The 24,638-nt window shown below is 43.9% G+C and overlaps 1 protein-coding gene across 1 annotated transcript in view; it reads left to right on the top strand.

The window, feature by feature from the left end:
* Positions 1–24,142, top strand: part of LOC120052455 (ubiquitin-conjugating enzyme E2 R2-like) — a 32,148-nt gene extending 8,006 nt beyond the window's left edge. Inside the window, exons 2-5 of the mRNA XM_038999376.1 lie at positions 5,350–5,436; positions 12,006–12,103; positions 21,403–21,537; positions 21,719–24,142. Of these exons, the coding sequence (XP_038855304.1) occupies positions 5,350–5,436; positions 12,006–12,103; positions 21,403–21,537; positions 21,719–21,941 (543 nt within the window). The 3' untranslated portion in view covers positions 21,942–24,142. The remainder of the gene's footprint in view (positions 1–5,349; positions 5,437–12,005; positions 12,104–21,402; positions 21,538–21,718) is intronic.
* Positions 24,143–24,638: the final 496 nt, after the last annotated feature.

The following is a 24,638-nucleotide window of genomic DNA, read 5'->3' as shown; positions in this document are numbered from 1 at the left end:
AGCTCGGTCAGCCCAGGGTCTGCATCCTAATGCTGAGTGACACTGGCAGCAGCACTGCAGTCAACCCAGCCCGGGTTGACCCTGTCCCTGGGACATGGCCCGAGGACCCAAGTCACCTGCCCAGAGAATTGGTTCTGTCAGGGCCAGAGGGCAGAATCACTGCTGCCTGGGCTGGTAGCACTGACTTTCCCTCAAGCTCAGGGCTCAGGGGAGATCTGCTCTGTCCATCAAGACCCAGTCTGTTCCGCCCTCTCTCATGTTCGCTCTCTTCATCTTGGGGACTGCATTGTCTTCCCATTCCCTTCATTAACACACCAGCAATCCTATTAGCTTAGCTGTCCCTGGCAACCTTCCACTGTGCCAGCCAGCCCTTTACGCTCATAGTCAACAACACATCCCCCAAGCAGTTCCCTCAAGCAGAGTAGGCCAAAGACAGCCCTCTTGTTTTTCTTTCGACAACAGAGCCTTCGGCTTTAAGATGTTCATATTGTTTTGCTTGAGTTCAAAGGCTGTCATGATGAGGAATAGCTTTTGCTCCCCTACTTCCTTTAAGTGATGTCATAGAGTTTCTAAACCCAGAGATGCAACATCGCAAGACTCCCAGGAACGCTCTCGAAGCAGACCAAGCCAGAGTTTGGGGTTTGAGGAGTCAGTGAGGGAAGTGAAAAGGTATTCCTTAGTTATTTTTCTCAATCTAAAAGCACAAACTAAGATTCGAGCTTATGTCTTAAGTCCAACCTCGTGAACGTGACGAATGGACACGTTTTATTTTTATCCAAAACGACTTTATAGCAAAGGAATGCCTTTGATTTGACGGCATGCACATGCGCAATTCAGCGCGAGATGACCATTAGACACGATTTACGTGTTTCAGCGCATGAGCTTAGCTAGCCAACGTCACCTGCAACCGTGATCGGGGATTTCTATTGGAGTAGCAGTTTCTGATAATCTTCATACTGTACTGTCTTTTGGTGACATCATACATACACTTCCTCAACCACAAGGTCATATTCATTTTCAACTATGAGATTTCTGCCACGAATGGTGTATTTCAAAATGTAAATTTTTGCACAACACAATTAAAAACCACTTAGTTATGTCCGTCAACCGCAAGCTAGAGAGCACACTATTTGCCTTCAACGTAACGTGTGGCCGCTGCATTGACAGTCAGTTGACAGACACTCATTCAACACCTGGCTGTGGCAGTCTGGTGGCCTTAGGCTGGTGAGAGGAGGAGGAGGTGGCCTGCACAGGGCTGGGCTGTCCTGCCTTAGCCGATGGAGTCATGTTTCCCACTCTGGCTGCCTGGCTTGCACACAGAAATGAGAGCTGGGAGAAGGAGAGAGAGAGAGAGGCAGTGCCATTCCTGGCCCTGCTCGAGCTGGTGCCCCTGGGGGCCCTGTGAAGAGCGAGCATGCCATTAGAAAAGGGGGCCCATGCAGAGGTAGTCCTACAGTACTCCTTCCAACAGTCAGCCTAATTATGATCGTGTGCTTACATGTTCCAAGCCTGGGGGTGATATCCTACTAAGAGAACAGGACTCCATTGATATGCAGCCTGTTTCAGCTTTTGTTTATTTCAGAAATAGGCAAACATTTGGGCTAGTTTAGCATATCTCCAGATATTCCTTGTCTGGATCAGGTTGAATGCAAAGCACTTGCACATCCAATGTTTTCCCTACATGGATAAATTTCTCATTTAGCCTACTTCCATGGGAATTAGGCCCACCAGTAATGCTTTGTGTCAGAAAGGTTTAAATAATGATTGGTGCCTTGGTCCACAGCTAATTCAGTCCTCTCATGTCCCAGGGAACCTTATAGTAGAGCCATTACAGATGTGTGCAGCATTGCTGCATTGTTGTCTTTTTACAGCACTAAGGGTCTGGGTTTTGACAGGCCCTCTCGTCATCGTGTCAAGTTGGTTGGCAGCTTGTAATTAGGCTAATTGCATTTGTGAAGTGGACCGCCGTTCAGTCTTGACAGTGGTTCTGGTGTAGCATGTACTAGTGACTGTATTTCTCCTCCCCCACACTAAAAGGGTTCTGTTAAATGAGGCAGGACCCTGGTGTGTCTGGGTAGGATCATCTAAAGCACTTCTATCACATTCTAGTCTACAAAGACGTGTGGGGTGCACCGCTGTTCTCAAGGGCATGTTCCCCTTTTCATTCACACTCTGTAGATCAGCCAGGAGAGAGGTAATAAGAGTGAGACAATCTGAGAGCGAGGGACAGCAAGCTTGGGGACTGGTAGAATGGTGTCGGCAGACGGGGAAGGTGGTGCGTTGGGAGAAGAACAGAATGATTAGTTCTGTGAGGGTTTATGCTGCTTTAGCTGACCTGGTTTACTTTTCCCTGATTCCAGCCTACCTTCACAGGGTATGTTCTCTCTGACTGGCTTCGCCACACGTGTTTTTAGGTCACCATCCAAGAAAGATGGGTCTAGGTAGGTTACAAGGTAGATGCTGAGCCTTGCAGTTCTGCTCTAGATCCTGTTCTTCCTGTGCCAGCCTCTCTTCCTCCTCCTCCTGTCTGCCTGGCTGACTGAAGCAGCAACACATCCTCCCAGTTCTGTACCTGTTACTAGGTGATACATAAAAGCAGCTGCCACTTGTTTCCACAGGGCTCTCAGGAGAGCCTCACTTCAGAGAAACATGGAGCTGAGCAGCCAGGAGAGGAGAGGCTTGGTGGGGTGCAGCCAGGAGAGGAGAGGCTTGGTGGGGTGCAGCCAGGAGAGGAGAGGCTTGGTGGGGTGCAGCCAGGAGAGGAGAGGCTTGGTGGGGTGCAGCCAGGAGAGGAGAGGCTTGGTGGGGTGCAGCCAGGAGAGGAGAGGCTTGGTGGGGTGCAGCCAGGAGAGGAGAGGCTTGGTGGGGTGCAGCCAGGAGAGGAGAGGCTTGGTGGGGTGCAGCCAGGAGAGGAGAGGCTTGGTGGGGTGCAGCCAGGAGAGGAGAGACTTGGTGTAGTGTGCAATGAGGAGCTAAGTTCAGGGGCGTGTGTGTGGCATGTACTTACTATGTGATTAGAGACAGTCAAGCCTCACGGGCATGGAGGGGATATTTGAGTGTGTTTGTGTAGAGTTCAGAATTTGGCAGGGAAATGGAGCTAATATCTCTATTCTGAACCTCTCTTGTTTGTCTCCTCCTTGGGATGTACTTGATGAGGTAGGCAGGGTGCAGCAGAAAAAATGAGCAAGGCCAGCTTTTTAAGCCCAGTCACACTCCACTGTTTTCCCTCTCTCCTCTCATCCCTCTGGGCTTGGTGTCAGTTTTGCAGACAGGTCAGGGTTTTCTCTGCTGCCATGGAAAGTTTCCCTCCCCCCTCTCTGCCTGTGAGTGCAGCCTGCCTGTCATGGGCATTGTGTCAGTGCTCAGAGATTCAGTGTCAGTGCTCTCTATGGAGGATAGACCCTACTTTCTGTGTTCTGTTTCCCTTATCCCCCTCTCTATTACCCATTTCAGACCGAAGATGTAGCAGCATATATTACCTGCAAAAATATAAGGCAATGTTTATATTGACCCCCTTTCAAAGAGACCCTTATTTACCACTATCTTGCAGGTATACCCCTTTTTTACATCAGTGGGTAACTGGCAAATTGGGTGTGGTGGAGCGTGTTGTTAAACCATGGAATTTGTTTGCATTTCAAATTAAGGAGGTGTTTAACAGTGGAAGTGTTTAGGAAGTTTCCTGACAAAAAACAGAGAACCATTCACACAGACCGATACCTGTATTTTGGTTACAGGGCCTGTGAAAATGCAGGAATTATGACACGGTCTTTAAGTGGCTTTTAATTGATCATATGTGTTACCCCCTACCCCTTTCAGATATACCAAGAAGTTGGTATAAAAAGCACACATAATAAATTACAGGGATTTTTGTCTGTATGAAAATAATATTTCAGACCAAGAGTCCCGTCTGGATCAGCCATTTTCTATGTTTTAATTAACTCATGCAAAGAAATAAAACCCTGGGTTATGTGTAGTGTGGGTTGCATCTAGTGTGTTGTGATGGCATCGTATGCTGTTTTATAACGTGTGTGTCTTTGTTCAATTCCTATGATCAGGCAGAAAGTAGGCTATGTTGGGCAGAGTATGAGTGTGTTCTATTGAGATCCATGTCCTGGCTCTATGTGGACAGGGAAAGTGTGAAAGGCCCTCTATAAGCCGCGTGGTGAAATGTTATACCATTACCATCTTACAGGGATCCCTCTTCCTGCTTTAATAAGCCACTTGCTCTTATATATTGCACTCAGGGCTCACCTTACGGGGCTTAAATGTCCCTCTGTGTTTCCACTGGCCTTAGCACCCACACTGAGTGCTATGCTAGCTGGAGCTAGGCTGGTATGTAAGCTGCAAGGCTGTTGTCCCTGTGTTGTGTTGCCCATCTCTGTCTGTATGTGGAGTGTTTACGTGAACCCCAGTCATTCTGGACCCGAGCCAGTTCGGAGGCATGGCCCCAGACTTTTACAAGCTAACAGAATTCTATTAGGCCTATGTCAGGCTTTCCACTCTGGGCTTGTTGTATGGGCCTGGTAGATATGGCAACATCCCCCTGTTCAATTTGCTTGTCACTAAGGGCTCGTACAATGCAATCAGCAGTAGGCCACAAGTAATGGTCTAATGTCGGCGAAGGCTTGTGTGGAGTTTGTGCACAACCCCCACCCCTTACATGTTCCGCCCCTCCCTCTTGAAAAATAAGTTATTATCTCGAGACTAACCTGGTTGACCCCAATTAGTCCACTGGTCGACTGCTGTTGGTCGACCGAGATTGTTTTAGTTTGATTTGAACATTTTTGAAAATGTTTGGTGTGTGTGTACTAGGCTATTGGATTTAATTTATATATGTTAGAGCACTTTGGTTTCACTAATAAATATGTTGAAATGGAACCAAATTACCAGTTTCTGATAGATGGGCTATATGGTATAGGTTGAATGTGATAGTCTACCTATAACCAGCCTGAGTAGGCCTGTAACTCCATTCCTATTCTATTCAGAGTAGAGACATTTTATCAAATTGGAAATGAGCTATTATCAGGCTGGTTAATACAATGCATGTCTGTTGAATTTGGAAAGATCCACTTGCACTTGGCCCCGCCCCACCTACTCAGGCCAATCCTATATATTTCACATGTTGGTGCTCATGGGTTGTTTTGAATGGAAATTACCCATAGCCTCGACTCCAATGTCTATGGCATGACAACGATAGAGGAGTTGACTAAAGCATACTGATCTGGTACCAAGCTAAGACGAGCCTAAATAAAGTAGTTATGACTAGACATTTGACCAGAGTTATACTCTTACACCTTATTCAGCTGGCCTCTGCCTCTTGCATCCCTAATTAGTGTGCTCTTCTCTCAGGCTCAGATCAAGTTCCCCATCGACTATCCCTACTCTCCTCCGGCCTTCCGCTTTCTCACCAAGATGTGGCACCCCAACATCTACGAGGTAAGAGAAAGAACAACACTCACCCTATCTGTCATTACACAATCACCTCTTTCTTTAGCTTTTCCCCTACATAATAGTCCAACGTCCTTTTGTCTCTGAATAGCTTTAACTTGTTATCTTCTTTTATAAATACTTTCAGACTCTGTTGCTATCATATACTTTAACAGTGGCCTAGTGTATGTATAGAGAAGGGGTGTCAAACAATTAAGACCTAGACAACCAGGTGAGGGCAGTTCCTAACTAATCGGTGACTTCATTGATCAATACAAATTGCTTGGTTGGGCTGATGAGACAGTGGATTGTGCAGTCCAATGGAACAGAGTAAATTGGCATCTTAACGTCACAGATTTAGCCGGTGGTAACTTGTGGAATAGACATCGGCTGGAATGTGGTTTTAACTAATCAGCATTCAGGATCAGACCCACCAGTTGTGTAATGTATAACAATCACACTTAATAGACTTTTTAAGGAGGGTTTATAGCAAGAAAAACAACAGAACATAGGTGTTTTGTCAATTAAATAATATGGATTTTAAAAAACCAACACAAACCCTATCTTCAACACAAATCAGAAATAAAATGATAACAAAATAACCCCCACAAATACTATAATTTAAATGCATAGTTTTAGCAAACACATCCAAATATTCAATAACCGTCGCAATGACCAAATAACCTTCTTTTGGTTCAACTCAAGTTCAGATTCGGCTATAAAAGCCTATTGCGTTTCGCCCAACCAGGAAATGATTAATTTATAAGTCTGTTCTTTATTTTCCCCTTTTTGATCCCCTTTAGTTAATTCAGTTCAATTAATAGTCTTTGCGGATTTAAATAATATTTCCCCCCAGCAAGCAAAAAGATAGCCAGCAGTGGATGATCACAAAAACAATGAGGGGGGAAAATGACGGATCTCCCCGAAGTTTAGAAGTCATGTCCACTCATTAAACTTTCTCTGTGTTCCATTTAGTTAATCCCAAACAAGGAAATAATCACATTTCAGGAACACGTTCCCAGTGCCAAACAATACATCCCAACAAAGGAAGGCACGGACTGTGTTTTGCAGGCTTCAGTTCTCGTCTTGCAATTTGTAACTGGTGCCTATGCGGTTTATCCGGTGTCTTCATCTCCCAGGTACGCTATGGAAAAACCCACCTCCCCTCTATGTTCCGCAATTCCTCATTCATACCCTTTTCAGCTGCCCTTCTTAAAGCAGTAGCGCTCTTTTTAGGCCACAATCTCTATCGTCCATACAGAATGGAATTATTTTAACATATGACAGAATCATTGCCGGACCGGACCACTTCAGCGCAAGCATGGACGAGAAATAGTCAGATGCTTTAGAAAGTGGACGTGCCTTTAACCAGACCAAATCTCCCGACAGGAAGTGTGCATGTTTCTTGCAGGCGTTATAGTATTTGGTTTGTCTGGCCAGGCAAATGCCCACTCTCCATTTTACTTATTTTGCCATTGCCTGCTGTCTCTGAGTTGTATTGCAGCTGGTGCGGAGATGGAGCTGTTGAAATCATCCTCTCCAGAGGCCCTTGGAGATTCCTCTCCATGGAAAGCTCAGCAGGGATTTTTCCGGTTGTTTCATGTTTTGCTGTGTTGATAGCATAACGAAACTCAGAAATCCATTTAGGCCAGTTCTGGTTGTGATCTTTTACAAAAGAGGCAATTAGAGTCTTGATGGTACGATTGTCTCTCTCTGTAAGATTGGCTTGTGGACGGTAACTTGTGGTGAACTTGTGTGTCACCATGACTTACAAAGATCATCCATAACCGTTCCTGTGAACTGGGGTCCACAATCAGATATGAGGTACTGAGGGACTCCTGAGTGGGTGAAGGTGTGTATTGTTGGCAAACTGTACAGGCCTTCACATGTTCCCATACGTCCTGGCAACAGATAACCACCAGGCAACCTCCAAGATGCGAAAAAGAGTCTTCAGCCGTCCAAGATGGCAGGCCAGTGGAAGGTCATAAAAGTAATCCAGATAAAGGGAGTCAAGGCCTTTTGGTTACCACAAGTTGATATTTATTGACTTCTCCTTTTAACAGGGATCCTCCTGTACAGGATTCCTTGGAGTACTTCGAATCCAATCCGACCTGGACGCTCACTGGAAGCTTCTTTGTTCTTCCTAAGGTCACTAACCTCTTGGTCCTGAGCTTGAGTTTCAGCGATCTCAGCAATAGAGGTGGGAAGAATGCAAAGGCTTTGAGTGGTGGTGCCTGCAACATATGCTACTTGGCTTGCTGCTGGAGCCACTGCTCTGGACAGAGCATCAGGAACAATGTTCTGATGCCCATTCCGGTAATTCACTCTGAACTGGAATTCCTGAAGGCGCAACATCCAGCGTGTGAGCCTAGAAGACATTTTGGGGCTGTTGAACACCCATGTAAGTGCCGAGTGATCATTAAATACATCCGACTCAACCCTCTCAAGATAATGCCTCCCCTTTTCGATTGCCCACACCACTGTGAGGCCCTCCTTTTCCGATGTTGAGTAGTTGCGTTCAGCTACTTTAATGCCGTGAGGCATATGCAATGACTCTTTCTCCACCTTCCATCAGTTGAGTGAGGACCACACAGAATCTACATCACTGGCATCCGTTTGGACTTGGAATGTCTGCGATAGGTCTGGCTGAGCCAACACTTGTGCATTAACAAGAGCCTGCTTCAAATGCTCAAAACTGTTCTGCCAGCACAAGAAACCTGTGTAGACTTTTGAGGTCATGTAGAACCGGATAGTCCGTCATCACTGTCGTTTTGGCTGGATCTGTCTCAACACCTCTCACAATGTGACTCAAGAACTTCAGCTGGTCTTTGAATACTTTAGCGTCATGAAGCATTGAGAACACAGCATCCAAGTCTTTCACAGGTTGCTCTGGGTTGGGAGAGAACACAGTCATATAACAAAATGTAGACAAAACAGATCTGTACTCTCAGGTTCCCCAGAACTTTCTCCATAAGGCGCTGGAAGGTAGCACCGGCGTTCTTAAGCCCAAACGGCATCGCTTTGAACTGATAAAGGCCTATCTGAGTGATGATCGCTGTCTTGGCCTTTCTCTCCTCAACCATTGCTACTTGACAATAGCCTGACTTCAGATCCAGGGTAATGAAACCGGAAGCTCCATGTAGAGACTCCAGGAGGTTGTGCATGATGGGCATAGGATAAGCATCCTTTTGCGTCTTTGCATTCATCCCTCTGAAATCAGTGCAGAACCTCTGGGAACCATCCGGTTTCCCCACCAGCACTACAAGAGCAGCCCAAGCAGATTGTGAAGGCTCAAGGATTTTGTCCCATTTCTTCCACTTTATCTACAATAATCTTTCTCTTGTAGGGTGACACTGTAGCCCCTGCAGCAGACTGGGACTTTGTCTTTGGTGTAGATCTTGTGTGCCTCAACCATGGTTTTCCCCAGTCGACCAGAACACACAGGGCCGTGATTGGAAGAGGAATTGAACCTCAGACTGCAAGTTGGAGAAAATAGCAGAACACTGGATCTTCTAGGAGTGTCGAGGGTGTAGTAGGCACAGCCATGTACAGTCGTGGCCAAAAGTTTTGAGAATGACACCAATATTAATTTTCACAAAGTCTGCTGCCTCAGTTTGTATGATGGCAATTTGCATATACTCCAGAATGGTATGAAGAGTGATCAGATTAATTGCAATTAATTGCAAAGTCTCTCTTTGCCATGCAAATAAACTGAATCCTCAAAAAACATTTCCACTGCATTTCAGCCCTGCCACAAAAGGACCAGCTGTCATCATGTCAGTGATTCTCTCGTTAACACAGGTGTGAGTGTTGACGAGGACAAGACTGGAGATCACTCTGTCATGCTGATTGAGTTCGAATAACAGACTGGAAGCTTCAAAAGGAGGGTGGTGTTTAGAATCATTGTTCTTCCTCTGTCAACCATGGTTACCTGCAAGGAAACACGTGCCGTCATCATTGCTTTGCACAAAAAGGGCTTCACAGGCAAGGATATTGCTGCCAGTAAGATTGCACCTAAATCAACCATTTTATCGGATCATCAAGAACTTCAAGGAGAGTGGTTCAAATGTTGTGAAGCAGGCTTCAGGGCGCCCAAGAAAGTCCAGCAAGTGCCAGGACCGTCTCCTAAAGTTGATTCAGCTGCGGGATCGGGGCACCACCAGTACAGAGCTTGCTCAGGAATGGCAGCAGGCAGGTGTGAGTGCATCTGCACGCACAGTGAGGCGAAGACTTTTGGAGGATGGCCTGGTGTCAAGAAGGGCAGCAAAGAAGCCACTTCTCTCCAGGAAAAACATCAGGGACAGACGGATATTCTGCAAAAGGTACAGAGATTGGACTGCTGAGGACTGGGGTAAAGTCATTTTCTCTGAATCCCCTTTCCGATTGTTTGGGGCATCCGAAAAAAGCTTGTCCGGAGAAGTCAAGGTGAGCGCTACCATCAGTCCTGTGTCAAGGGAGTGGGCTCACTCACAATTTTGCCTAAGAACACAGCCATGAATAAAGAATGGTACCAACACATCCTCCGAGAGCAACTTCTCCCAACCATCCAGGAACAGTTTGGTGACGAACAATGCCTTTTCCAGCATGATGGAGCACCTTGCCATAAGGCAAAAGTGATAACTAAGTGGCTCGGAGAACAAAACATTGATATTTTGGGTCCATGGCCAGGAAACTCCCCAGACCTTAATCCTATTGAGAACTTGTGGTCAATCCTCGAGGTGGGTGGACAAACACAAACCCACAAATTCTGACAAACTCCAAGTATTGATTATGCAAGAATGGGCTGCCATCAGTCAGGATGTGGCCCAGAAGATAATTGACAGCATGCCAGGGCAGATTGCAGAGGTCTTGAAAAAGAAGGGTCAACTTCATATAATTGTCAATAAAAGCCTTTGACACTTATGAAATGCTTGTAATTATACTTCAGTATTCCATAGTAACATCTGACAAAAATGTCTAAAGACACTGAAGCACCAAACTTTGTGGAAATTAATATTTGTGTCATTCTCAAAACTTTTGGCCACGACTGTACAGACTGACTTGGGTTGTTGTTCCATATTTTTGTCCTCTTGTTTCCCCGGTATGACCTCACTGGGCTTGAGCCTCAAAGGAAGAAAAAAAATATAAGTATTTTCTTTGATTCCACACACCATACTTATTTTCCCCAAGGTCTATTATGGTTTTGGTCTTGGTGAGGAAGTCAAGACCCAAGATGATAGGAAACGCCAAATGGTCATCCTCTAAGACGAACATTTCCAAAGACCACATGCTGTTATGCCAGTTGTAAAGGAGCTGAACTTTTTCCAAAGCACCATGCACTTTCCCATCTGCCAGGGGAGAACTTTGGTTCTCACAAAACTGCTCTCCTGGACATGTGATATTCTGCCAGAGGCTTTTCTGCATCCGGGTGAAAGTACACCCTGTATCAAGTACCGCTTCATATTGGAAATTCCTGACCCCCACTGTTCCTCTGAAGCAGACCGCCACCCGAGGGTTACAGTTGAGAATTTTTCTCTCCAGCTCTGGTTCTGTGATGTTAGGCTTCCACTTCAAACAAAGTACCTGGAAATCATAAGCAAAGTCCCTCAGACTGAGTTGGAAGTTGAACCATATCTCTTAGTTTCTTTTCTACCTCTGTTAAGTAGTCAGTTGGCAAAAATTATACTTGGAATGCCTCTTGAGCTTCACCCAGGTGGTGATTTTCTTATTTTCTGCCATCCACCGGCTCCTGGCTGGTCCTTTGAGAACATTAGATAGGGTCCCCATCAGCTCAGGGTTTGATATAGGTCTCACGGATAGGAAATTGTCACATTGCTCCAAAAAGTTCAAGATATCTGAGATCTACTTGGAACCATCAAAGCGAGGGAATTCCATGCAGATTGGAGGCGTGGAGAAATGATTGGCACGTGACGCATGACCTTGTGAACCAGCCAGGGTGCTCAGACCTGGGGTGCCTAGGCCAAATGCACCAGGACCAGGAATACTAGTGGTAGTTATTGAGTTTATGCACCTCATTCTTCCATTTCTCATCCCTCCTCAAGATGCATTCAAACACCCCTTGTTCCAGTTGCTTTATGGAATCCTTTGTGGTTCTCCATTTTGTCCGTTTTTGCATTGACATAGCCTCTCAGGCTTTCCTCTCTATTTATGGCACTCACCAATGAGTTCTTAAAATCATCCACAAGACCATTAACTGTGGTTAGTCATTTATCAAGATTATTGCTGACCAACTCAATTTCCTCCCTCACAGTAGGCTGATTTGGGTGGCTCCTCACTCTGTTTATCCCCACTTTCCCCCTCTTCATGGTCTGAGATGTACAGTGAGCTGAGCAATAAAGTTATTTCCCCCACAGGATTTCTCATTGTGACGACTGAACCAAAGATAGGCGTAATTTGGATAGGGACACCCGAGTGCTGTTGGTTCATGTCCTCAGGCTCAGAGCCTAGTTCATGAAAGGGACCATTTGGCAGAAGGGTTTGCATCTCCTCCTGAGACATTTTCTTGATTTGCGCACTGTTAGATATGTGGCAGTGTCACAAATGTATTGCTGGTAACTGACCTGTTTGTGTTCCTGTAGAACGGGGACGTGTGTATCTCCATCCTGCACCCCCCAGTGGACGACCCCCAGAGCGGAGAGCTGCCCTCTGAGAGATGGAACCCTACACAGAATGTCAGGTACTCTATGCACCACACCTTTCCCTCACACAATGATAATTCTCTCACTTAACCCCTTCTCCCCAGCTTTGATATATGGTTGACTATTAGTATAAATGTGGAATTTATCAAACATAAAACAAAATCTATCATATATTTTCACTTGATTCACATACTTTTTTCACACATTTAATCTTTCCATTGTCTTCATTTTTTTCTCTTCTTTTCTCTCACTCACTCCACACACAGCAGGATATATAATTACTACATTGGGTCTCCTCGGTGGCGCAGCAACTACTGCAAATAAAAATGGCCTCACACGTCTTTGCCCAGAGAGCAGTGTTGTAGTGGTCTCGAGACCACATATTGAGTGTCTCAGTCTGGATACATTTGTACTTTGTCTTGACTAGGTCTCAGACAGTGAGGACTCATAATTTCTTCCCGAGACCAGCTAAGAGCGGAGTAAAAAAACTCAATTATCAGCTTCCATTCAGGGAACGCATAAAACTGCTTCGACCAGGCCAAATATATACACTCCTTTCTTGAAACCTTAATGCAGTATCTTAAAACCCTTTATACCTATTATATACATGTTTGCACAGTGGCGAACCTGTAGGCCTTCAGTGTGTAACAGGTTGGTGATTCTGAAAGGACAGCAACCATAATACCAGCATACTCATGTAGGAGAGTGCACTTTTTGTTAAACACAAAGGGCCAGTGGTGTAGTGGAGGGTATCACTTACTTCTTAACTTCTTGACGCTACGGATCCCGTTACCGGGATCATTTTCCTAAACAACCACTGAATTGCAGAGCGCCAAATTCAAAAATAATCCTAAAAATATTTATAATCATGGAATCACAAGTGAAATATACCAAAATACAGCTTAGCTTGTTGTTAATCCACCTATCGTGTCAGATTTTGAAAATATGCTTTACAGCGAAAGTTGAAGCATTTATCTAATGTACCTTTGTTAGATTTTATCTCCTCTTGCCCTGGCTAGCATTAGTTGTTGATCTTGTTGTTGTTGATGTGCATAACAGAGGGAGCCTACCTTTTTCATGGTTGTTTGATCAATAGGACTGTGAAGTTCCCAAATGTAAGAGGACTACTGTTGTATTTACATATTTGCAAAAATCCATTCAGGTGTATTTTGTGGCTTTTGGCAAATACATTCTAATGATCTAAAGTCACGCTGTTGCAACTGCCTGTAAACACACAGTCCAGTTCAAAGTGAATGATGGTAGGTCCGTGTTGCAAATGGCTTGTTTGTATAAAGGCCTACTGTAGCTCAGATTGGCTATAGCGCACCGGTCTGTGTAGACTCCGGTCCTGGACAAGACAGATGTTTTTATTCGGTTTTATTTACTGCAGTGTCTATTAATTGTCCAAACGCATGGCTGCTTTCCCACTCTATTTTGCTGTAGAATTTTCACAAATGCATTAGCATATGTAATTCCCAAACATTCTATGAATTCATGAAATCTTGAAAATGACCATATCCAAGTACAACAGGAAGCGTGCTGCAATAAGAAACACAGTTCCACTCACCAGATGATGATAATTTGAAACTTAACTTCTTGTTGAAAGTTATTCTTGAAAAGGGAGAAGCTAACAAATGATCAACAAACTCTTTGATATCACCTGCTGCAGCCAATGCAAACTAGCCAACAACAAAAGCTAGAAGGGGTAAGTTTCCATACATTTTGGTAAAAAACTGTCCCACCTTTTAAGTCAAAATGTGATTGGTTGATTCCACTGTCATTCCAAAATGTTGCCCTAATGCAGTTGAATGGCAGATGCCTTTATCTAGCTTCTGATTGCCTAGCTGATGGCTGACTTACCTAGCTAGATTTATCTCCCCAGAGACCAGCAAAGGAAAATCCTGATTGGATATCCTTTTCTCTTCAGTGTTAACCCCTTCTTTTCCAACAAAAATTGATGCGATTAAATCAGAACATAATTGAAAATAATATAATTATTATTATGTTATTATAATCATTTTATTAATCCTTAGCCCTTCTCTGAAGGCGTAGAAGGCCAATTGTTCCCCACTGTGTTTGGGTTAGTAATAATTTGTAGAGTGGCTCTATTTTTCCTCAGCATGGATTTTTTTCACTATTTCAAATGTCTAAAGAATCTATATGTTGTTCTGAAATATGAATACAGAAATACTGGACATTTTGAATTCTTATGGTGGTAATTTGACAAAATGGCAATCATGGTCTTGAATTTGTGTTTTTCTGGTCTTGTCTTGAATCGGTTTCTCTTTAGGTGGTCTCAAACACAACACTGCCAGAGAGAGAGACCACGGGTGTGAAAAAGTTGGTTATGAATAGATGGTATACAGCTGCAGATGGAAGTGACACAGAAATTTAAATTTTCTCGTCATGCGATTTGGAGGTTTTCGTAGTTAGAGAGTTAGGTTAGTTAACTACCTGGTCCCTAGGCGATGACAGCAAATTTACTTTAAGCTAACTTTTACCCATTCATCTGTGAAGACCGCTAGCTAGTGTTCATATGGATGTCACCGTGACATGCCAATTAACTAACGTTACTGCCCTCAGTTAGCACAACGACAAGGCAAGCCGGTGCTAATGCTTTCCACTTGGCAGCTGTTTCACGGTGTCGCCGGCGGTAGCTTGTAACGTGGTCAATTGTTTCTCCCTCCCAGGATTATATTTCAAGTGGAATGGCAGCCTACACAAGAAATAACTAATATAGAAAATGCGCTGTAGATTTCAGGTTGTCTTGGATACATATTTTGTGGTTGAAAAATACTATCAGTTTTTATGATACTGATAAAGATGGCACCTCTAAAGACGTATCTAACTGTGCATTCTCTCAAGATGCTAAAATAAATCATATTTCTCCACTCCTGAGTCAAATTTTTGCCTACATTTGGTGTATCATTTTACTGCAAGAAATGCTTAATTATGCAGGAGTTAATATTAAGGCTATGTGAGAGGTTATAATAGACCTACAGTCAGTTTCCAGTTTTCAGGTTCCATTCAACTCATCTGAACACAGGCAGGTCACCCGTGATACAAGTCAGTATTCAACATCCTGAACAGAAGGCTACAGTTCCCTTTATGTGCCATAGGCCTATTTGAATTCCCATCTTGTGACTGTCAAATTTGTATAGCTCCTCATAATCATCATAGTCGGCACTGCTATCATCCTCTTTTACCAGTTCGCATTACTTTTCTGCCCTTCACAGCTTTTTTTTTCTTATGGAATTTAACTTAACACCACAGAGACATCGTCCTATTTTCCTCCGTGGGTTACGTATACTTTTTCTGCCTGTTCCCAAAAGCGATTGTTGTGTAGGCCGTTTGGCGTGCGTAGACTACAGTTAGTGCATCAGCCTAAGCTTTAGGGCCTAATGTCAACCTAAAATAATGAAAGAAAAACCTCAGTTGCCTGTTTTTAAGGTATTATTTTCTCTTTATTCAACCCACCCACCCTTCATCCACACAATCAATATTCATTGACCCTAATCACGCCCGCCCCGCAGATATAACTGCGGGTTATGCGTCAACCCTCACATCACTAACGGCAACAACACTTGTGTCCTTCGCTCCCACTTGCCAACCACTTCTGTCCCGCAACTGCATGGGAAGTAGATAGGTTAGTGTAGCCAATATCAGGGGTGACAATCACAGCAAGCACACGCATACAAGCAACATTACACTCATCATTAGTACTTTCATCAAAAATAAACAATTGTACAGTTTAAGTTAATAAAACTGACAATTATTTTGTTTGTAAAACTAACAGTGAAACCACTGCTGAGCAAATGGACTGGAGCTTACCCGATTTGTCTGCCTGTCTTCTAATAATCCTGGTGTTTACTTCTCACTCTCACACACACTCAATCATAGGCAATTCTAGGTCTTGTGGCATATTTTGGTTAAACTATCCCCAATTTCAATGGAATTGCAACCTTGTGCATGCTTAGTGAGTTCTTCCATCACATGTGCAGTGCGCTTCCATCACATGTACAGCTGATTCTCAAGATCTTGCACACTAATGAGATGCTATTGAGCCCACACTACTACACTGTCTGAGCCAAGGACTACATGCTTTCTGGTAAGTTTTGATTACAGTACTGGGTGGGGGGAATATATTTTATATGACATGCATGATTTTTTTGTTAACTAGTAAATAGTAGCCTAAAGCAAAGTGTGTTTAAATAATTTGTAACTTGTTAATTTCTGCTAGTTAGTTTTTGCTACCATGTGGGTTTTAGCTTGCTTGAGCCTACTATCTGAGGAGTGTCAATTCACCTGTTTCCATACATGTTTCATTTTTAAACAACTCCTTTGTAAGATAAATGTTTTATCTAACTGCTTAACTATTTATCTGTACATGGAATTGTGTATTGTTTATTTTTTTACTATTTTTTTCCTACTCTTTACAGGAAAATGCCACAGGCACTATCTGATGTGTGGAGACATTTCACTGCAGCTAATGTGGAAGGAAAAGCAGTGTGCAATTGCAAATACTGTGCCAAATCATATGTAACAAATGCAACAAAGATGCAGAATCATCTGGCCAAGTGCATAAAGTTCCCTCAGCGCTCACAGCAAGCAACCTCTGACAAAAGTTCCTCTACTTCTATTCAAGGTGAAAATGATGAATCGGACACCTTATCGATAGCAACAGCTCATGGTCCTCCTGGAATCAGAAGTTATTTTGACTCAATGGAGGAACGTAGTCAAAAGAATGCTGATGAATGTCTTGCTCGACCTGTGTCTTCAACTGGTTCACCTCTGAAGCTCACAGGCAATGTGTATTGGAAGAGATTTATGTATGTTTCTTCCCCAGCATACACCGCTCCAACCAGACATGGTTTATCTACTAATTTGCTGTATGCAGAGTTCAACAGAGTTCAAGTGAAGGTCAAGCAAATCATAGAGAAAACTGACTGTATTGCAATCATCTCTGATGGGTGGTCGAATGTTTGTGGGCAAGGAATAATTAACTACATCATCTCCACCCCTCAACCAGTATTCAACAAGAGCACAGACACAAGGGAAAACAGACACACCGGTCTCTACATTGCAGATGAGCTGAAGTAGTCAATGACCTTGGACCACAGAAGGTATTTGCACTGGTGACAGAAAATGCTGCGAACATGAAGGTTGCTTGGTCTAAAGTGGAGGAGTCCTACCCTCACATCACACCCATTGGCTGTGCTGCTCATGCATTGAATCTGCTCCTCAAGGACATTGTGGCACTGAAAACAATAGATACACTCTACAAGAGAGCCAAGGAAATGGTTAGGTATGTGAAGGGTCATCAAGTTATAGCAGCAATCTACCTCACCAAGCAAAATGAGAAGAATAAGAGCACCACATTGAAGCTGCCCAGCAACACCCATTGGGGTGGTGTTGTCATCATGTTTGACAGTCTCCTGGAGGGGAAGAAGTCTCTCCAAGAAGTGGCCATATCACAGTGTGCTGATACGGACAGCCCCATCAAGAGGATCCTCCTGGATTATGTATTTTGGGAGAGAGTGGTAAGTAGCCTGAAACCTATAGCAGTTGCCATTGCACGGATTGAAGGAGACAATGCCATCCTGTCTGATGTTCAGACTCGGCTTGCAGATGTAAGAGAAGAAATCCGTACTGCCCTGCCCACTTCACTGTTGCTCCAAGCAGAGGAAACTGCAGTTCTGAAATACATCAACAAGCGTGAAGACTTCTGCCTGAAGCCCATACACGCCGCAGCGTACATGTTGGACCCCAAGTATGCTTGCAAGAGCATCCTGTGGTGCAGAGATCAACAAGGCCTATGGTGTCATCAATACCGTGTCTCGCCACCTTGGCCTGGATGAGGGCAAGGTTCTTGGCAGTCTGGCGAAGTACACTTCCAAGCAAGGGCTTTGGGATGGAGATGCAATATGGTAGTCGTGCCAACATATATCTCATCAACCACCTGGTGGAAGGAACCTTGTGGATCTGAGGCTCTTTCCCCTGTTGCCTCCATCCTCCAAATCCCACCAACATTAGCCGCCTCAGAGCGCAACTGGTCCTTGTTTGGGAACACGCACGCAACATGCTGACCAATGCAAGGGTTGAAAAATTGGTGGCCATCTGGGCAAATTTGAGGCTTTTTGAGCCTGACAACGAGCCATCCTCAACAAGGTTGGAAAGTGACGGTGAAGATGAGGCCTCAGTCTGATGTTCAAGAGGTGTACATTGAGGAGGTCCAGGGAGAATACATGGAAGCCTGAGAGGAAGACAACCAAAACTTTAGTTTCTAGACTATAATTTTACAGATGTATGTTGAAAACGTTTTTGGGAGACACTATGGATCATTGTTTATCATTCAATATTCCCTTTCTTTTGTTGTTCAGTGAAATCATCCCATGTGAAGAGGCAACTAATTTAATTAAAGTTCAATTCGTAACTAAATTGTTTTTATTTCTAATGGAAGGATTTAATAATTTGCAGTTATGTCTACTTATGATAAGGTAAAAGGTTTATGTTTCTGTCTCCATATGATATAGTAAATATATCCAATGCAAAAAACATCTGCATTTAAATGGTATTAATATTCATTCCCATATATTCCCGTTAATTCCCACGGAAAGTTTCCACCTCTGAATATTTCCCAAAATGTTCAACCCTAGTTGTGACCCATTTTTTGTTGGTTGTTTTGTCATAGTTGTCTCTAGGGGGGCATATTTGGAAGGGAATAATGTGGGCTGAGAGTGTCAGGTTATTGTCCAATTCTGGCATTTAGGTCGCCACAGACTAGTACATGTCCCTGAGCCTGGAAATGGTTGATCTCACCCTTTAGGATGGTGGAGCTGTCATCGTTAAAGTATGGGGATTCTATTGGGGGGGATATACAGTTGAAGTCGGAAGTTTACATACACTTAGGTTGGAGTCATTAAAACTCGTTTTTCAACCACTCCACAAATGTCTTGTTAACAAACTATAATTTTGGCAAGTTGGGGACATCTACTTTGTGCATGACACAAGTAATTTTTCCAACAATTGTTTACAGACAGATTATTTAATTTATAATTCACTGTATCACAATTCCAGTGGGTCAGAAGTTTACATACACTAAGTTGACTGTGCCTTTAAACAGCTTGGAAAATTCCAGAAAATGATGTCATGGCTTTAGAAGCTTTATAGGCTAATTGACATCTTTTGAGTCAATTGGAGGTGTACCTGTGGATGTATTCCAAGGCCTACCTTAAAACTCAGTGGCTCTTTGCTTGACATCATGGGAAAATCAAAAGAAATCAGCCAAGACCTCAGAAAAATAATTTGTAGACCTCCACAAGTCTGGTTCATCCTTGGGAGCAATTTCCAAACGCCTGAAGGTACCACGTTCATCTGTACAAACAATAGTACGCAAGTATAAACACCATGGGTCCACGCAGCCATCATACCGCTCATGAAGGAGATGCATTGTCTTCTAGAAATGAACGTACTTTGGTTCGAAAAGTGCAAATCAATCCCAGAACAACAGCAAAGGACCTTGTGAAGATGCTGGAGGAAACAGGTACAAATGTATCTATATCCACAGTAAAAGGAGTCCTATATCGACATAACCTGAAAGGCTGCTCAGCAAGGAAGAAGCCACTGCTCCAAAACTGCCGTTAAAAAAAGCCAGACTACGGTTTGCAACTACACATGGGGACAAAGATCGTACTTTTTTGAGAATTTTGGAGGGTGTCTCGCTGGTCTGGGCGGGCTGTCCGTTGCTCCTTTGTGAGATGCTTGGGCTGTGGTTGAGGGTGACGTCCTTCAGGGTCCTGGCAGAAGTTGGAATTGCTGCCTTGTATAGGTGGGCCTGGTTGTAAAGGCTGTTTAAGTCCAGGGTGGAGTGGTGGGCAAGGTAGACATTAGGTTTTGAGGCACTTCCATTCACCCGCTGTATGGTGGCAAGGTGAATGTCTTTTCGTGGTTGTAGGGTGGGGATAACCACTTGTGCGTTGGGGAAAGTGGAATAAGCTTTTTCAATCACTCCCTTGAGTGCTGTGGCCACCCTTTCCTGCTGGGCCATCAGGTTGTTTGTGGCTGGGGGACCCTAGACTGTCCCTTGACAACAGCTCTAGGGCATGCTTAGTGTTTGGGCACCAGAGTTTAGCCACTTTATGTGTTTGGAAAAAGTTTATTCTCTTGAATGTGTTTGCCATTTGAGTCAATGAGGAGCACAATTTCTGGCGTTTGTGTCCTCAGTGGATGTGGGGGGGTTGTCAGGGGAGCTGACAGGGGGGCTGTTAGGAGGGGGTGGGGTCTGTTGGGTTGGTAGGTCCTGTTGTTGTGCTGGTCTGTTCTGTTTGGATTGTGTAGACTAGCTCTCTGAGCTCCACCATGTCTCTCTGTGAATTTATCCCTCTCAATTGTGGAGGAGCAGTGCAGTTTTGGGACCTGGGTGTGTTCAGTGCCGGGGGCGGGGATGACTATCCTCGTCTGCAGGACAGTTTGAAGAGGTGTGATCAGACTCACTCAGGATGGGGGAGTTGTCACCGAGAGAGAGCTTTTCCTGCTGTGCTCTCTTTGATCCCGTAAAAGTCCTGCTGGAACTGCTTGAGGATGCCTGTACCATCACTGTCCCAGACTTGTACACGTTGCCAGAGGTTGTGTCAATTTCCTCCTTTTCTGAGTTTCCTTGCTCTTGACAGTGTGTGCTCTTATAGCATTGTGCCATTCCAGGGGATGGTCTGTGTGGAAAATTAAGTTGCTTACATTCCCCTCTTTGTATCAGTCAGTTTTCACACATCTCACTTCACACTTCAGTGCTAATTGAAGTTGCAGACAGGTCTGTTATGTCCTAGCAGCTTGGTATCTTAGTAGCCTTGTTTACTAAGCATTATATAACAAAATTACCTAGAAATTGTCTTTTACTTTTTGACTTCAGAAGGAGGTTCAGACTGAACAAAACTCACTCAGTCTTGTGTTGGATGGTGTTTTCAGGTTTCTGCTGTTTCTTCTGCAGGTTTTGGTTTGTTAGAAGTTTTTTCCTGATAGTCCTTCATAGTAATAATCCATTCAGGTAATTCTGTGCAAAATCAAGGTTTTAGGTATGGAATTTGGATTTAAGGTTTTGATGTATCCTGGGTAGTATCCTGTATAAGTCCTTGTGAAAAAATCCAAGTTTCTCTACATTTATCCAACTTTAATTCAATTTATTTTCAGAAGAACTCAGGAGCTCATGACCTCTCTTTTTTTCTCTGTTCCTTCACTATCGCTCTCCCTCCCTCCTTCTTTCTCCCTTCCTCTTTCTTCATTTCTCCTCTCTCACTATCACTCTCACTCACTCTCTCTCGCCATATCTCCCTCCCTCCCTCAGGACGATCCTTCTGAGTGTCATCTCTCTGCTCAACGAGCCTAACACATCCTCCCCGGCCAATGTGGACGCCTCCGTCATGTACCGCAAGTGGAGGGACAGCAAGGGCAAGGACAGAGAGTTCACAGAGATCATCAGGTGGGCACACATACAATCACCCTCACACAGATCATGGCCAGGCACAGAAAGAGCGACGAGATTATCAGTTAGGTGGACACATCAAGGGTGAGAACAGGGTGTATACATTCAAACCATCAGGTACACCCTGTACCACTTCCACAGTTAACCCTTTATGTCTCTTCACTGTCTCTCTTAACAGGAAACAGGTCCACGCCACCAAAGCGGATGCTGAGCGGGACGGTGTGAAGGTGCCAACCACCCTGGCAGAGTACTGCGTCCGGACCCGTGCCCCACCCCCAGATGAGGGCTCCAACCTCTTCTACGACGATTACTATGACGATGAGGACTTGGAGGACGAAGACGAGGAAGATGGCGAGGACTGCTGCTATGACGAAGATGACTCGGGAACCGAGGAGTCCTGACGACCTGCCTCCCCACCCCTTCCTCACCCCCCTGTCACCACACCCCCCTTAAACTGAACTCATACTCCACCCTTCGTCTATACACCCTTACAGATCCCCCCCCCCCCACAGCAGTGCAGCCACATCTGCACGTTAAACCCAGATGCTTTTAAAAGCTACGGAGTTAGTTTGTCCATTTGTTTCTGGTGTTTTTATTTTCCTGTTGGTCAGTGGAGTGTTAGAGAGATAATGTTAGATCTACATATTATTCACATGGTTTGCTCTTCATGGCGACGCCCCTCAATTCTCATTTACCACTTGCTTTTGAAAGTTTTGAGTAAGGCCTCTGTCTCCTGTAGAGTGTCTGTACCCAGACAGAGGCAGGCAGGCCTGAGCTAGTGATGGTCATCTTAGCTGTGTGACCTCTCACCTGGTTGACAGCCGTGTGAAGCCAGCCTCCCTGGCACACAAGGCTAGCTGAGGCTAGGGGACCCTGACAGTTCACTCTTGGGGACCCTGACATTTCACCTGTCTGCCTCAGGTCAACTTAGCTCAAAAGCCAAGTCTTACTGAATGAATTGACGGCCTGTAATGATGAGATGGGTGTATTGCAGATGGTTGATGTTATAATACTGATGTACTCTTTCGGAGACCTTTGCACCCTTTCATACACATTTGTTACGGTATGTTAAGTGGCAGTGGTCTGAGCTCGGCGTCTTTACCCATGGCCTGAACAACCGAGTTAAACACACAGCTCCTAATGCTGATCACCACCACATGCTTTTTCATAAGTCCAACACCACGTGCTTTCATCTCATGTAATTCCTCACCAGCCACCTCAACTGCTCATTTAAAGATGTGAGTGAGGGATAGTGTCTCAATGTGTGTCTATATGGGTGTTTTGGTGGTGGTTCATTATTTTATTCAAATGTAGTGCAGGAATGCTTTGCAGAGAGAAGTGAGTTAGACACCTCCCTCTGGCAAGTCTGTGCAACAGTGATGGCCTCGCACAGCAGCCATCTTGAATTAGCTGATTTGTTTAGATTACATCCTCAGTCAGTCACTTCCCCAAACATTTCACATGACTAGAAGTGCTCGCAAAACGAGTAGCTCCATCACACAGGATTTGACACACTGACTAAATACAAACTATTTAGCAGTATTCACACCACCCCACATTTCTGTTGCTTCAGTAGTGTGTAAATATTCATTCATCGTTACAACATGACTATTTGATGCTACGTTTTAGAGATGAAAAGTGCATTTCCCAGCTGATGCTAGGGATGTGGATTGGGAGGTCAGTGGTATATTTTAGGAGCAGGTCATACAGCCAACCCACTAGCATGTTGGGTGGTATCAGGCTCGGCATAGTGCGGTTGGGAAACACTGTGATGATTGAGAATGGGCCGAGGGCTCCCCTTTTGGTTCTTTTGATGTAGTCTTTTACTTCAGACTTAAGGTGTTAGCAACTATATTTTTTCCCCTTACATGTACCAAGTGCAATGATTCTCAGCCTTTTTTGTTTTAAACACCATGTCATGGGGGTTATTCATTGGACTTATCAGTACATTTACCACCCGTTTGTTTTCGATACAGAAACATTCAGGTATTCTATTTTTTTCAATAGAGAAAAACAGGTGATTACTGAACACTTGTACTCTGTCATGTTAACATCTTGAGTATGAAGCATGTACACATCAATCCAATCATCATGAATTCATATAACTGTTTTACATTCACCATATACAGCTGTTACGTTATGTGAATAACCCCCATTTTTGTTTTACTGTAATGTTTGGGGCAATTTGAATTTTGTGAAGCTGCTGATTTTATCATGTAATTTCCCTCCCAATGTGCTACCTTCCCATCTATACAGACTTTCTTTTTGGTGGCAGCATCAGCGAGGGACCCCCGGCTGTTACCAAAATTCCTCAGGAAAACAAAACCACTAACTTTTTCACATCAGAGTGAATCTGACCGTGTGTGTGTGTGTGTGTGTGGTGTGTGTGTGTGTGTGTGTGGACAACTGTTCTCTGCAACGCTGTTCCCCCAAACCTATCACCTCTGCTTCAAAGAATGTTTATAATCTTTACCTTGATATTAATATGCACATGTGGATATTTCAACAATAATTTGATGTATTTTTGTTCTTGTTTGTATTTTCTTTTCTAATGTTTTGTACATCTATTTAAAACCTAAATAAAGATCTTTATTAGAGTGTTGAGATGTTTCTTAGACCAGGAGTGAATGAATGTATTCTAACAGATGAGAACTTAGTTATCCATCCTTTTTATGGTCTATTAATATATTTTGATTGACTAACAATAATTTGAATAAGATTCTGAACTGGCTATTATTCATCCCTATTTTGTGTTCTCTTAGACACTGTGGGAATGTATGACTCAGGGATAACTCTTGAGGTAAGACTGTTATTCCTCTACTCACTCTTATCCTGAGTGTTGAATGAAGCCACTGGCTCAGTTATGGAACCCTTGTGATGTCAGAGGTCAGGCGACCCCAAAGTGGATGAGGAAAGTTGATGAGATCTGTACCCTGCAGTCACCTTTAGAGTTGGGGATGTGGCAACTGTTAATAAATCATTAAGAACACATTGTGTACTATAGCATTTATTTATTACATTCTCTATATGTTCTCTTACAGACACCATGGGGATGTATCACTCAGGGATAACTGAGGTAAGACTGTTTTGCTTACTAT

This window comes from Salvelinus namaycush, chromosome 8 (assembly GCF_016432855.1).
Source record: "Salvelinus namaycush isolate Seneca chromosome 8, SaNama_1.0, whole genome shotgun sequence".
NCBI lineage: Eukaryota > Metazoa > Chordata > Actinopteri > Salmoniformes > Salmonidae > Salvelinus > Salvelinus namaycush.
The sequence above is the reverse complement of the archived record's forward strand: the minus strand, read 5'-3'. Positions and strand labels throughout refer to the sequence as shown.